We start from the raw sequence: 14,837 nt of genomic DNA, 5'->3' as shown, positions 1-14,837 counted from the left end.
TCTAGTGCTGTGGGACACTCATGCACGCCATAGATTCTTAGTAGCTAGCAAAGTGTCGTGGTGAAAATGACTTAGGTGCCCATGAGGAACGGTTTCTCAAAAAGAGGGACAATTGTAACATAGTAACATAGTTCATAAGGTTGAAAAAAGACCAAAGTCCATCAAGTTCAACCTATATACATATTGTGTCCCTACTGTGTTGATCCAGAGGAAGGCAAAAAACCCTTATGAAGCAGATGCCAATTGCCCCATACCAGGGGGAAAATTCCTTCCCGACTCCAAATATGGCAATCAGAATAAATCCCTGGATCAACGTTCTGTCCCTATTAATCTAATATCCATAACTTGTAATATTATTGCTTTCAAGAAACACGTCCAGGCTCCTTTTGAACTCTTTTATTGAGTTTACCATCACCACTTCCTCTGGCAGAGAGTTCCATAATCTCACCGCTCTTACTGTAAAGAACCCCCGTCTGTGCTAGTGTAGAAACCTTCTTTCCTCCAGCCGTAGAGGATGTCCCCTTGTTATAGATACAGTCCTGGGTATAAATAGGTCCTGGGAGTGATCTCTGTACTGTCCCCTTATATATTTATAAATTTTTATTGTAAAATATTAGAATTGTCAGAGAGTGTGCTTCATAAAAAAAAGATATGTAGTTCCTACATAAATGCACTTGTCAATAAGGTCCATCATTTTGATGGTGTATCCAAGATTATCATCTAACATGGTATCTAGTAAGCTCACAAAGACGGGATCTTAGGTACCATAAGGCTAGATGGCAAGCTCAGGGGCCGGGTTCTCAACACCTGATGTAATATGTACTCTTATGGCAAGCAAAAATATATGTCCACTACCAAAAGTCCTAGAAGATTTGGAAAGGAACAGAAAAAGACCACCTTAGGACTATACAAAGAAATCAGGAACAATATTGTCTGCTTAGAAATACTACATTTTACTAAACATGTTATATTTCCACAATGTAATGTAGTTTTAATTAAGACTACAGAGAAAAGCCGAGAGAAGTTTTTCTGTAATTGAGTAACCTGTGGATTTGTTGGACACTGCGGAGGAGACGGAGTTTAGAATGCATAATAAAGTTAGATCATATTAAAATATTTATGGTTTCTTCTGGTTTTGGCCTTAATTTGAGCGAGTATCTCATAAACTGGCAAAAATATTAGACACAAACCACATAGCGTTTGTAATAACAGAGAAGAAACGGGTACTTAATTCGTAATTGCTTGAATAAATTATATCTAAAACGTAATATACCAGATAGGACCACTTTCTGAGCAAGCCAATTCATATATAATGCATTTTGTTACAAAAGTGTTGCAGCAAATTTAGGTCTATAATTGATATCTTAAAGGAAATACTGTAATTGTTTTATGTGTATTTTTTGTGTATATTTTGCCCTAATTTTAACAGCAGCGACATTTTTAATTCCATTGCCCAACTATTTCTTTTTCGAGTTCACATGTGGTTCTCGCATAGCTGCCAGTGGTGCCCGAAATTGACAGGTCGATCCTGCCAACCCGATATTGGGACTTCTGGCAGGTTTACATCAGATATCGTGCATGTGGAAATAGGGACAGAGATGGGGAGTTCCATGGTAGAAATATCAAGTGAATGTCCCCCAACAATGTAATATGGGTGGGGTCTGATGCAATAACGTTGCCTGCTTCTTGTGAGTGGACGCTTAAATGGGACGATTAAAATGTAAAGTGTAGCCTTGGTGTGGTTTGGCATACCTCCAGTTACTTTGGGCGCTGTGTAAGACTGGTCCTCGCAACATTCCCCGTCACAGAGTACAGGGGTTTGAGCGGAGGGGTGTTTGTCGATAACTGGGTTTTTTTTTCAAGGCAGGAGAGACCTGTTGCTGTCTGTTCCCAGAGTGTAGGCCTCCTAGTGCTACCGCCATCAAGGTTCCCACTATTGTGTGCACCAATGTTACCCTCAGGGGCTACGTGACCAACACTTCGGGTGTCCCGTGAAAACTAGAACTATTGGCAGGTATGGTGTAGGCACACTAGTGTCCTTGTATACTATAGTGGTCTCGAGTTTTAGTAGGTGGAGGCATCGTCTGTTATATGGAATATAACCCCTAACTCTCAATTAAACAGAGCCCAGGATCTCCTGTGAGTGCCGACGAGGCTGAAAACGCCCTTAGGCACGTGAAGCCAGAGGAAGAAGGTGTTACATTAGTAAATATGGCTGCTATGGTTTCCCAAGGAAAAGGCAAGTCCTTCACCCATAGCTCTGACAGAACCGCGCACATTAGATACTTTGTTCCTTTCCATTTATCCCAATCAAAACACACATTGAATCCATTTAAGAAAAAATTATTAAATAGAAAGAACCGATCATCTGCCATTCATCTGAAAATCACCAAAATGAGACACAAGAAAACTTGAAGCGGCCTATTTCCTCCTTATTTCAGAACACATCTGTCACAGAACTGCTTCGCAGGACCTTATGCCATATCTCATTTGTCACTGACATACCTTTTGAGGCTTAAAACGGCGAATGGCTGACTCAGCCCGTTTTATGTGCAATAAATAGCTTTCATGTATAGAGTGAAAAGCTAAGTGTGTCAGTCCTGGTAAAAAGCATTCATAAGTGAAGAGAGACTATGCAGCTAGGTTAGTGAATAGAAGCCGCCATAATTCCTTCGTAAAGAATACTTTCCTGGGATTATAATGCATATATAGAGTCGCAAAGCATTTAGAATACAGAAGTAATGAGGGGTCTCGCTTACTATAGCCAATGCTACTTGGTGTAATTCACCAGATAAATGTAGATTTAAGTGCTAGGAGATTTAGACCTTCGGTATGTGAGGCTTCTCGTTCAGTAACTGGTATAATAATTCTATGGGACAACGGGATCTGCTTGTTCAGCACTTTGCAAACCAAACGCCACTAGATGCAACATGAATTATATATATTTATAATATAAATACTTTTGAGCATCTATACCAAATGTTTTCAGGCAACTGGATATTGGCCATCTGTAGGCATACTAGCTCTGTTATCTTAGCCCAATCTACTAGTCAAACCCCCGACTCCTTATTGTACTGCCCACTGTAAACAATGGAATGGCTCAGTCTTAATCACACAGCTGGACACTCTTGACCTATGGAGGAATGGACTTCATTAGCTTTGCCATAAAGCATCAGCTCAGTGTGGTGTTTGAGCTGGGAAAGTCATCCAAAATGTCACATGACTGACAACAATGGTGGCCTCCAGGTCTGCAGATGAAGGAATCTTATAAGAACAAAAACAGAACCATTGTTTGTTTACCTAGATTACTGCTTACAACGCTGTATTTTGTACTCCATCTTTATTTTTTCCCCATGGAACTTCCCCTGTAAAACAACTCTAGTCAATGACATCTTGCCAAGCTAGGATTATAACTTTTAATTACTTGGAACTTTCATCAGTTTGATTCCTCCCCATTAATTAATTCTACACAATCAGTGTCAGGTAGTACATCTTGGCAATTTCAAAGGGTCTGATCTGAGAAGCAAGGAAGTGATTTTTTCATGTAGCGAAGTTAATCATTATAAAGGCAAAACAAGGCACAAGGTGTTTGAGACAAAATATAATATCAAACTAGTAAACTAGCTCAAAATATTTAAAATGAAATTATAAATATATTTAGGAAATACTGTATTTGCTCGATTATAAGACAAGGTTTTTTTTTTCAGAGCAAATGATCTGAAAAATACCTCTCGCCTTTAATCAGACTTCACATAGGTTTGACTATGAGACGAAGATCCAGATCCCCCGCATCGCTGCAGGGGACCTGGATCCTCCTGTCTTATGTCCTGTCGATTTGTGTAGGCAACTTCCCCTGCAGCCGAAAGGATGTGCAGTTAGCTGCGGGGGTCGTCTGCGTCAATCAATGCGGGGAACTCTCCTCTCTGACAGCCGGAGGGTGTGTGCGCGATGGACGCAGATGACCCCGCTGCTAACCGCACCTCCTTAGCCTACGCGAATCACGTAGATGTCTACCCGGTGCTCCGACTACACACCAGGGAGTCAGAAGCACCGGTAAGTTTGTGGGCATAAGGATTTCTGTAGGCAGAGTGCTCTATGATATGCCTTTTAACCCCCTTAATGCCACTCTTCCTCCAGATATGCATTTTAACCCCCTTCATGCCACTCTGCCTCCAGAAATGCCTTTTAACCTTCTATACGCCACTCTGCTTCCTGAAAAGCCTTATACCCCTATATGCCGCTCTGCCCATAATATGCCTTTTAACCCCCTAAATGCCAGAAGGGCATTTAGGGGTATGAGGCAGAGTGGCACATGGGGGGGGGTCAAAAGTCATATCATGGGGCAAAAAAGGGGTGGCCAGTTGGAAAATAAAAGGAAATAAAAGCAAAAAAATATTTTTCTCAGTCATAGCTTTTATTAAAAAAAATAAAAAATACATAGTTTACATGAATTAACGTTTACTAGTAAAATGTTTATCTTATAGGGTCTTCTTATATTCTTTCTTTCTTTCTTTCCTAAATGAATATTCAGATTTTTGGGGGTCGTCTTATAATCAGGGTCGTCTTACACATTTTAATTTTGTCAAGGAATGGATATCAGAAATGAATAGCAGACATCTAAAAATGCCATAACTAAACTAAAATGTAATCTTTTATATCTGTCTAGACAGAGGATGTCTAGATATAATATATGGACAAAAGTATTGGGACACCTGACCATTACACCAAAAGGGACTTTGATTACATCTCATTCTATATACACATTCATTAATAAGAAGTTGGTCCCCCCTTTGCAGCTATTATAGCTTTCACTCTTCTGAAAAAGTCTTTCCACAAGATTTTTGCCTATTTATCCAGCAGAGCATTTGTGAGGTCAGGCGCAGATGTTGGATGATGGTGTGGTGTCCCAATACTTTTGTCCATATAGTGTATGTAAAATATAATATATATATTTTACACGGTCGCATATAGAATTAAGTCAGAGTGTACAGAGAGCTATCTGAGTGTTGCAGTGTGACTTGAAAGTCATATAAATGTTAATGTTTTTTGTAGCAATATCCGTGAAAATGCAAAGTATAAATAATGTAAATAGCTAGAAGGCACAGACAAAGTTTTCTGCGCTCACGGGAAAAAAAAAATTGAAATTTTAAAGCGTTATTTGTTATAAATATTTACTTTGACAGTTTTGCTTGGGGACTGTGTGAATGTTTCAAAACTCCAGGTTTATCTATTATGCCCAGTGTACGTATAACGGCCAGCACAGTGCCTCGTTATTCAACAGACATTAGAATTCACTCGAGGTGACGGATAGTTGCGATTATAAAAAAAAAATAAAAAAATAAAAAGTTGAAATGAGTAATACATAGTAAATACTAAATCTTTATCCCTTTGGCATGTTATCAGAGGTAGCCCATCCACATAGCTCCCAACATTTAAGGTAAAAAAAAAACCAAAAAACACCTTTAACTCATTCGGTGCCAGCTAATAACTTAATACGCTGATAGGTAATGTAGACGGGATGGGCTTACCCCTGCACTGATAAATAATCTCTTTACCCTCATTGTGGGTCTTTCTGATTATTTTGGACCCACATTATCTTTTGTGACGCCGATGCCTGCCTTCATCTGACTGTTTATCCGACATTTTGGGTGCCTGACCTGGGACATGTTTGGGGTCGGGGGCAGCGAGGAGTGGGGTCAGCAGTGCAGTATTGGATACACGGCTCGGGGACGAACGTTAGCTAAATAGTGTTCAAGCTGGTTATTATTATTTATTGTTTGATATAGCGCTATCCAATTCCGTAGCGCTGTTCCGTGAGAACCATTAATTCTCAGAACTCCATTAATTTTCCAGCTCCCTGAGCCGGTCACTGGGAGTCTCAGCTTGACAGAGCTCAAAAAATAGGCCAGCTGGGTGATATGCATCCTGGTTTAGCAAGAGAGTTATCGTCGGCATTACGTTTTTTTGTTCAATGTTTTATTTGTTGTCTGGTTTTGGCTTTTTCTTTTTTTGGTATTTAAGCCTACACATAGCTTGTACATAGACATACTGTATAATCTTCTACAGATGGAAATACATCAAACAAAATAAACAGGCCAGGGACTCTGCCAGTTGAAGGGTAACTCCCACCAATTTTTATTGGTATCAGATTGGAAACATTTTTAAAAATATGATTTTGTTAAAACAGCAGCCGGTCTTGTCTATTATGTTTTCAGGAAGCTGTATATTAGCCGTTTTGTATGAGCTCTCACTCTTATGCGAGCCTAATTTACTGGACAAACACCCTGACTCCTTATACTGCCTATGGTAAATAAAAGAATGCCTCGGTCTTAATCACCCAACTGGACACTCCGGCTAGAAGTCTATTGGGAGAAAGACGTCATTCTTTATGGCGATGCTAATGAACTCAGTGTGGTGTGTGAGCACGGAGTCAACCAAAATATCACATGACTTCCCCTTTAAAGTAAATTCATTGAGAAATGAAGCATTTGCTTCATTGTGTTAACTAACAGCTTAACCAATTTCACTGCATTGTATATATATATATATTTTTTTTTTAACCTCAAGGATCTTGAATAGGAACAATTTAGTAACTCATATGTAGCGGTACAAGAATTCCTATTCTTTTAATCACATTTTAGCCCATCCATATTTTTTTAGCCCATATGAGGTCTTGAAAATTTGTGACCTCACATCTTTTTTTTCCTATGCCGAACCAAATCTCGACTTTGGCCAAGCGTTCCATTTCTCTTAGGCCACACTAATTTTAGTCTATTCTCATGTAGCACAAAGGCCCTGATACGTTAAAGGACTTTGTTTTTATTGGTTTTCCTAAAAATTTTTTTTTTTTTCCTGTGAGAACAGAAAACAATGATACCGATTTGTTCACTTGTCGTTGATTAATATGCGAGACCACTCAGTTTAATGTATAGCAAAGAGAAAAGGTGTCTCTAAAACAAATGATAAATTACTTTGATTATTCAACTGGTAAACCACTTGTTTTTTTTTCCTTTTCTAACATTACAAAGAACTTACCTTAATATTTTCCTCTCGTATGTAAATTAAGAAAATGGCGGTATCATTGAAATATCTTGCTGAACTCATTTTCCTCAAGAGCACTTTATTACAATTATATTTTTATTGCATATGACTTAACTTTGATGGAATCAGTGGTGTATTTACCTGAGGCCTAACTAGGGCAGCTCCACCTGCACCCTCTGCGCTGCCGTCCTTTCTACTGGGTGTTGGGAAATGATGTCCTTTACAGGAGGCATGGAAGGGAACTATGGAGGAATGAGCCAACTCAGCACAGCCTTCTAGTGTTAATGGGGTGGTTAGGGAGATCATTGGGGCTCCCTGTTACGTAGACAGAATATCACGTTTAATACATCCTTATTTATTTGTAAACTGCATTAATAAAAATTACTGTTTCATAAGGGCTCAGTGTGTGTGATATGTGCATGTGTGTGTGTGATATGTGCATGTGTGTGTGTGTGAATGTTGTGAAATATCGTCCATCGTTTAGCCCTTTGATCTTTTCTTAAAAGAAAATACACAATGATCTGCTCTCATGGATATCAAACAATTGCAGACACACCAATTCCAAAAAAGTGTTAAATATAACAAATATAATAAATAAATAAATTATAAATATAATTGTTTGGCACAATTATTGGAACCCCTATGAATTCATATGAGAAAATTATATATTCCCAAGATGGAATTTTTTCCTAGTTAGTGCAAAATTGGAAAGAGCCAGACTGGGTTTTTTTGCCTTCTTTTGGATCAACAGCAAAAAATTAACAGATATAGGAAAGGCTGAACTTGATGTTTTTCTGCCAGAGGACCGCAACATTTTGTTAGTCCATGATGGCATGTAGCCTATAAAATATCAACGGATATTAAATGAACACCGGAAAATACTGCTGTTTAACCGTTTTAAATGTATTCTAAGAAAATATAATTTTAATGTTTTTTGCATATTTTAAATAAAAGTTGACAAATCAGTATATTACTAAATATAGGGTACAGCAGACATAATGAGCAGCGGAACAGTAGAGACATTGCCAAATATTTTTTTGTATCATGTTTCAAATTCTGTTTTACAGTCCGTTTCAGACAAAGATCTTCTGTACTTTGTCCTCTTGGATAATGGTACAAAAAAACAAAAAACAGAGATGATAGAAATTAAGAAAATTCTAGATTTCAAACCGTATGGGGTAAAAGAAAAATCAGAAATACTGTCTGTGAGACCGAGATTGAGACATTGAAGAATCTAAGATGTTCTGCTGGTTCAAAACTGAGAAGATGAAACTAAGCAAAAATGGTTATCTGCCAACTGTTTCGTTGTTTCCATAACATCTCTAGACTCCGAATGAGATAATTCTGTTACTTTGAGAAAAATATATTTTGTTTTCCTTACAAAACCCTTCATTTCCAACAAGCTAGCCACAAGAAACATATTTCCAAAGACATATTGTATGATCCCAGTGTGTTACTTTACTCTAATGACTAATTTAAAAAAAGGAAAAGAAGGAAACTATCACTTTTAACAAAGAACGATATTCCCGCTGAGTTTCTTTCTCTATGATCTGAAACCATGCGATCTTAGTTTTTGTATAAAATAAAATAAATAACTGGAAGCAAAATGAGACTTGAACTCCCCCCCCCCTTTGTGCAAAACTTAAATCAATTTATGAAAAAGAAAATGAAGGCACTACATTTCTATTTTACAAAAAATATACTTTATAAAAAAAAACATTGGCTTTAAGTAAAAGTACATTTCAGATTTAAAAAAAATGACGCAAAAACATAAAAAATGTTGTGTGGAATGCATTTTATTTCTGATATGCATTCACTCATGTTATGATTGTAATATAATTTGAAATTCCAAACTATATACTGTCATGTTTTATTTTTTATTCATTTTTTTTAATCTGAAATGTAATTTTACATAAAGATAATATTTTAATACTTAATTGCCCAGTGAATAATTTAATTACCATTTCTTTACGAAATAGTGGAGCCATGTAAGCAGGAGAAACCGTAACACGGCTTTTTGTGGTTTCCCTTATGGGTGCGTAGAAATTAGGGGTTATTACCCCCTTAAGGACGATGGGCGGTCCCTAAACTCATGGAAAACGATGCATTTTGAGCCCGTACATGTACGGGCTTTGTCCTTAAGGGGTTAATCGGAAGTGGCACAGTTCACTTTGAAATGCACTTTAGCAGCATCGAGCTGGATGCACGCTGTCCCATTTAATAAATCTGCCAAATAATTTTCTGTAGGCAAGCGGTGACTCATTATTTTTATTTTGTGAGCATATCATAGGAATATTTTGGTAATTTTACAAATCTCATTTGTCAGATTTATTTTTATTTTTTTTTTACTACTGAAGCTACAAGTTTTGTTGTGTAAATTTTTTATATATATATATATATATATATATATTTTTTTTTTTATATAAAGCTAAAGAAACATATGCCCATAGACACCATATCCCATAGCCTCTACCCAGGGTACTTGTCAGAAGACTATGAGCATTCAATGAGACAAAATCATGCACATGTTGCATCTCGCAGTCTCTCAAAATCTTTAAATTTACTTTTCACATTTCTCCCCGGTTCCTTGATCGTCCATTCCTCTCTTTGATCTTTTAACTGTTAAACTGGATCACTCATAGAATAAAATGAATTAAGGCTAATCACCCCAGCCGCTATAGTTTTGAAACTGTAATACTTACCAAACTGAAGATTATTGAACGACCACCTCCCCTCTCCCCCCACCCGTAATATAAATAGTAAGACAAGTCAGATAAAATAAATGAATAAAAAGAAACAAATTATCCCCCTCTTGCCCCACCTATGTACAGTGGTTAATATGATAGACCCCAGAAGAAATTGGATCCAGGTATACCCACTTGCCCCATTGTACTTGTAAATATCCACAACAATCATCCCATTCTCTAACCTCCTTTATTTGCCTCCTCCAGTTGGACGACTTCTTCAACATATAAGGATAGCGACCAAATCATTTTTGTACCTTTAGTTTTTTTTTGCATTTATATTGGACTTTTTCCTCTTTTTGATAAATCTAAATTGTAAATGTACATTTTCTTTTACTCAGAGTTCGTTTTAAGATTGACAGATTTAGATTTATACTCAAACTCAGTCACAGTGCTGGCAACTTCCAGAAGAACATGGAGATCAGAAATCAGGGTGAAGTATAGCTCTGGTGGCAATTACAAGCAGATATATAGATCTCTTAAATTAGAAGCAAGTTAAGCAAATAATAAATATAGCATTTACCTTCCAACAAGAGACACATCTTGGCCATTTTATTGTGCAAAGAGGACAAATTTGATAAATTCATCCTGACAAGTAACTGATAGCTTGCCACAATGTAACTATGAGTTGCCCCAACAGAGCATTAAGAACATTATTGAACTAGATTTTTTTAACCAAATATATTGCAGACAAATCCAGTGGATTTCTTATATGTCTGAGCGCTGAATGCCCAGGTAGATGTTTCTGTCTTATATTAGTAGATTAATTGGTTATGGTTATACAAGCACTCCAAAAGTATTTAGCCGAGGGCATGACGTTCTTATGCTTTAAAGGTCAGCATTCATCTCGTGGAGCCAAACTGATGTTAACTCAAACTCACTGATCATTCTCAGCCCCACCTATGCACACTCAGTCCCAAAGACAACGTCACGCTGACCACTCTTTGGCGCACTAGCGCAGACCCAAGCGCGTTGACCACTCTCAGCCATGAGACAAAAAAATCAATGAAGGTGCCTGTGGAATTCCTTCCAACCAGCATATCAATGGACCTGCCTTCTCCACTGTGTGTTTTGTAAATTATATTGAATACAGACCCCAATACTGGAATACCACGTGCTATAAATATGGTATTTCCCTTCCAATAATTTTGTGATGAGAAGGAGAGCAAGTAGTCCTGATTAAAAGGTTCATGGAAAGTTATGCTTTTTGTTCAGTGTTCCATTTATATCATATCACACAAAATGTTTGCATTGTCCTTTTCTTGTACAGGGTATGGAATTAGGGCTAGGGATGTGCAACACCGCCCCCCCCATTGAGTGACCTTGCCAAGTAAGGCACAATTAGTCACAATTTCATTGATTCATAAACACTTTTTCCCTTCGCTTTCATTAAATTGCTGTATATAATGCAAGACAGTGTGTTCTAGGAACTTTAAGTCATCTTAATATATTTCAGTATCATCTGCTGTTTTTCGTTGTACAATTTCCTGATACACATTCTAAAAAGGCATTTAACAAAGTGTTCCATCTGGCTTTGTACGCTTAGCAACTTCTCTTGTTTTAATTCCTTTTCTAGGATTTTCTTATTTTTCCTGCAAATGACTGTATCATTGACATCTATTCATAAAAGTTTGCACAAACAAACTCAGTTTGATAATAAATAACATTGGACCAACAATATTTTCTTTAAAAATGAAATGAAAACAAGACCGAATGTCTGCAGGATCCAGTCCAGGATTCAGAGGCCCCTGAATATCCCTGAGCCAAGTGGGACGTTATCTGCCTGGAGCTGGGTCTGGCAGGAAGGTATAGTTAGCGGGTGTTTAGGCTCATCCGCCCGGTCTGGGCATACATAGTGACTAGAGTACTAAGTGTAAACAACCCAAGTGACTCCATACATTTGTAAATGTAAAAAGGACACTTACAGCAGTTAGTGTTGCTAGGTGTAACAGCACTCAACGGGTGCACAGAGTACACCAAAATGATGGCAAATACTGAATGGAAGTTTAGGCATTCTACCCTGCAGGTGTCTATCATGCAATGTAGGAAACAACATTAAATGTAAAAAAAAAAACTTCCCAGGGGGTTCTATCCAGATCCCCCTGAGACCTCTGAGCCCCCTCGGGTACTGAGATCCAGTAATACAGGGCAATGGAGCCCTGCTTACTGATCGCTCTGTGATCAGCGGGGGGGGGGTCAAAGTGAAAAAAGGGAGAAACAGTAAGTCTTCTTCAAAAACATTTTAATATAAAAAAGTTAAATCTAACATTAACAAATTATGGGAAAGGCTGAACTTGATGGATGCATATCTTTTTCAGCAAATGTAACTTATGTAACATAAGGGCTACCATTCAGTTCAAGTACAGACCCTAAGGTCTTTAAAGACCTCAAGGTGTGTAATAAAAATTGGGGGGGGGGGTGTATCCAAACACCTTGTGCTCCTGCCATTAGATATAACCCATTCTTTGCCCCCAATTACCAAAGGTCTACATAAAAAATGGTGTGGTATGTAGTGAACATTTTGCTACCTTATACATTTAAAAAAAAATAAAAAATGACTGTGGGGTATTCTCGGGGGATGTTGATGAACACAAGTCCTTCCGTCCTTCAGGGGAAAAAAGTGTGTCGGTACATTAACCATGAGAAAACCATGGAAAAAAAATGGCTAAAAAAGCTCCGGACACTTAAGGGAGTAAAACCTCTGGTCACAAAGGGGTTAAAGGGACAGCATACTTGGGTTATCATTGTTTAAATAAAAGTGTTAAAGCTCATTGGGTCTCCAAACCACTCCCTGGTCAGGTTCCACCAATGTCCTACCGCCTTACTGTCTATTCCTATCTGTGGCTAAAACCCCTCCCTCTCCTTGGCACAGCCACGCCCCTGCCCTGCCTCCTATAAATAGAAGTAAAGTGAGGGAGTTCCAAGTCATGTTCATCGCACAGCGACAACGATTACTTCACCAAATTCGAGTGGAAAGCTACGCTTCTGTGTGAACATGCTTGATAATTTCGTTTTGATCAAAGGAATTAATTCTAAAAAGTGGAAAAAAATCCATATTCACATTTAATTATTCATATCCGCAAACATTCATTCTTGATACCCATTCATAACCGTAAAAGGCTTTATTGAGCGCTAGCTTTTTTTCTCACGCAGGATTACCGCTATGTTTCATTCGCCCAACTAGATTATATTATCGCTTTAGAGTCCCAACAGGAGTCTAATCAAAGTGTATGCTTTTTACTGGGCCAGCATTTTCTATCTGCAGAACAGATATTTGAGATCCCAAAACAATGTGATTTGATGTACTTTCATTTTTTTTTTTTATGTTGGCCCAATAAAAAAAAAAAACTTCAACTCAATTGTCTCTTGGGCTGAAACAGTAACATGCGTTTTTCTTACATACTTACAACAGCAAATCATATAAATTCATAAAAAGACAAGACAAACAACCTCTCGTCAGCAGACCCCCCCCCCCCCCCCGAGACACCCCGGCATGTACTTCCAAATTCACTTTTATTTTCATCAATAAAACAAACTTTAATAACCCACAGAATTCAAATAATGGCAGGTAAAGTAAAACCCATTGATCCTCCGGCTTTTTAACGGATATTCCCCAGTTAATATATCTGCTGATCTCAATATTTTATCTCTTGGAATGTTTTTTCATTGCCATACTGCAGAATAAAATCGCACAATAGGATTTTGAAATAAATTTAAAACTGGAATAAAAATCATTTTCGATATTATTTTTTTTTTTACTTTTTTTTTAATATTCTGATGCATTTTATCTTTTTTTTTCACATTATTACAAGTATTTGATATATACCATTCTTTTTCCCATATAAAACGTACAGGACTTTCCTTTAGCGCATCTCCCTGTCTATCTCACTGTAACTGTATCACTTGGGGGAACCTGAGCCTCCGGCCATATTTATAATTATTTCTGAAGCTAAATATGAAGCATTCACTTTATAAACTAAAATGTATATTTTACTCCTTTACATCAGAGTTCTTCCATATCTGAGAACTTAATAGACCCCGGGATTCTCCCAATATAAACACTTATTGAGACATGGCGACGATTCTATTGTAGCTGATCACTAAGGGTGGAAACCGGAGGTTGTAATTAAAGATATTAGGAAAACCATGTCATCAGGAGGGAACAATATTCTAGATGAAGTAACCTGTGTTCAAGCAGGGATTCCAGCTATGATATAGCAGTTAGAAAAGGCCAGATATGAGCTCGGGGATGAATTACTCTTTATAAATATGGACCACATGGTAACAGGAATATGCCAAAAAAAATAAATTATATATATATATACTTTTTTCTTCATGTATTAATATAGACATAATCTTCAAATATACACAAATTATACATTTCAAGGATAGCGTAGGGTTAAACAAACTCTACATAAAAGGGGTAGTCATTAGGAAAATCACTTGCCAACGTCTGCCCGGCTGTCCTATATGCATCATATTATAATAACGTTCTCTTGATTAGCTTAGATGGACGAAAATGCATCAGGACAGGAATAATGGATCTTAATGCAAATCTGTGTCCACGATGCAGAGAACTTGTGCTTCGTAATAAAAGGTCAGTCCCTGCCTCCGGCACAAATAACAGCATCTGGCAGAGGGCAAGAAAAGGCTGGACCGCTTACCTTCTGGTTGATATTGTGCTACCATTGTCACCGTCTGTCCTGCACCTTTAAGAGCAGCTGCCGCTTGTTCGTGCGTAGCACCGCGGAGGTCAATGCCGTTAACCTAAAGAGAAGAGTATGTTTCACTAGTGAACATTTACATAAAAAAAAAAATGAAAGTAATTCGGGAGGTTTATGTCAAAGGAGGGGAAATGTTAGAACGAGAAGCCATATTCTAAAACTAAAGAGGCTCGGAGCTAATGTAAGGAGGTTTTACTCTACCGAGAGAGTGGTATATAAGTGGAACAGCCTCCCAGCAGAAGTGGTAGAGGGTAATACAGCGAGGGTATTAAACACGCACGGGATAGGCGTACGGCTCCTGAATCTAAGACAAGACCAACGACTGATT

The 14,837-nt window shown here is 37.8% G+C and overlaps 1 protein-coding gene across 6 annotated transcripts in view; it reads right to left on the bottom strand.

Moving 5' to 3' along the window:
* Positions 1 to 14,837, bottom strand: part of LOC149280628 (disks large homolog 2-like) — a 522,250-nt gene that overhangs the window by 132,273 nt on the left and 375,140 nt on the right. For all 6 annotated transcript variants that reach the window (XM_089500312.1, XM_089500313.1, XM_089500310.1 and 3 more), the window contains one exon: positions 14,450 to 14,552. In XM_089500312.1, coding sequence (XP_089356438.1) covers positions 14,450 to 14,552 — 103 coding nt within the window. The remainder of the gene's footprint in view (positions 1 to 14,449; positions 14,553 to 14,837) is intronic.

The sequence above is a fragment of the Sceloporus occidentalis genome, unplaced genomic scaffold (assembly GCF_023333645.1).
Source record: "Sceloporus occidentalis isolate IW3139 unplaced genomic scaffold, rSceOcc1.0.p SCAF_151, whole genome shotgun sequence".
Taxonomy (NCBI): Eukaryota; Metazoa; Chordata; class Lepidosauria; order Squamata; family Phrynosomatidae; genus Sceloporus; species Sceloporus occidentalis.
The sequence above is the reverse complement of the archived record's forward strand: the minus strand, read 5'-3'. Positions and strand labels throughout refer to the sequence as shown.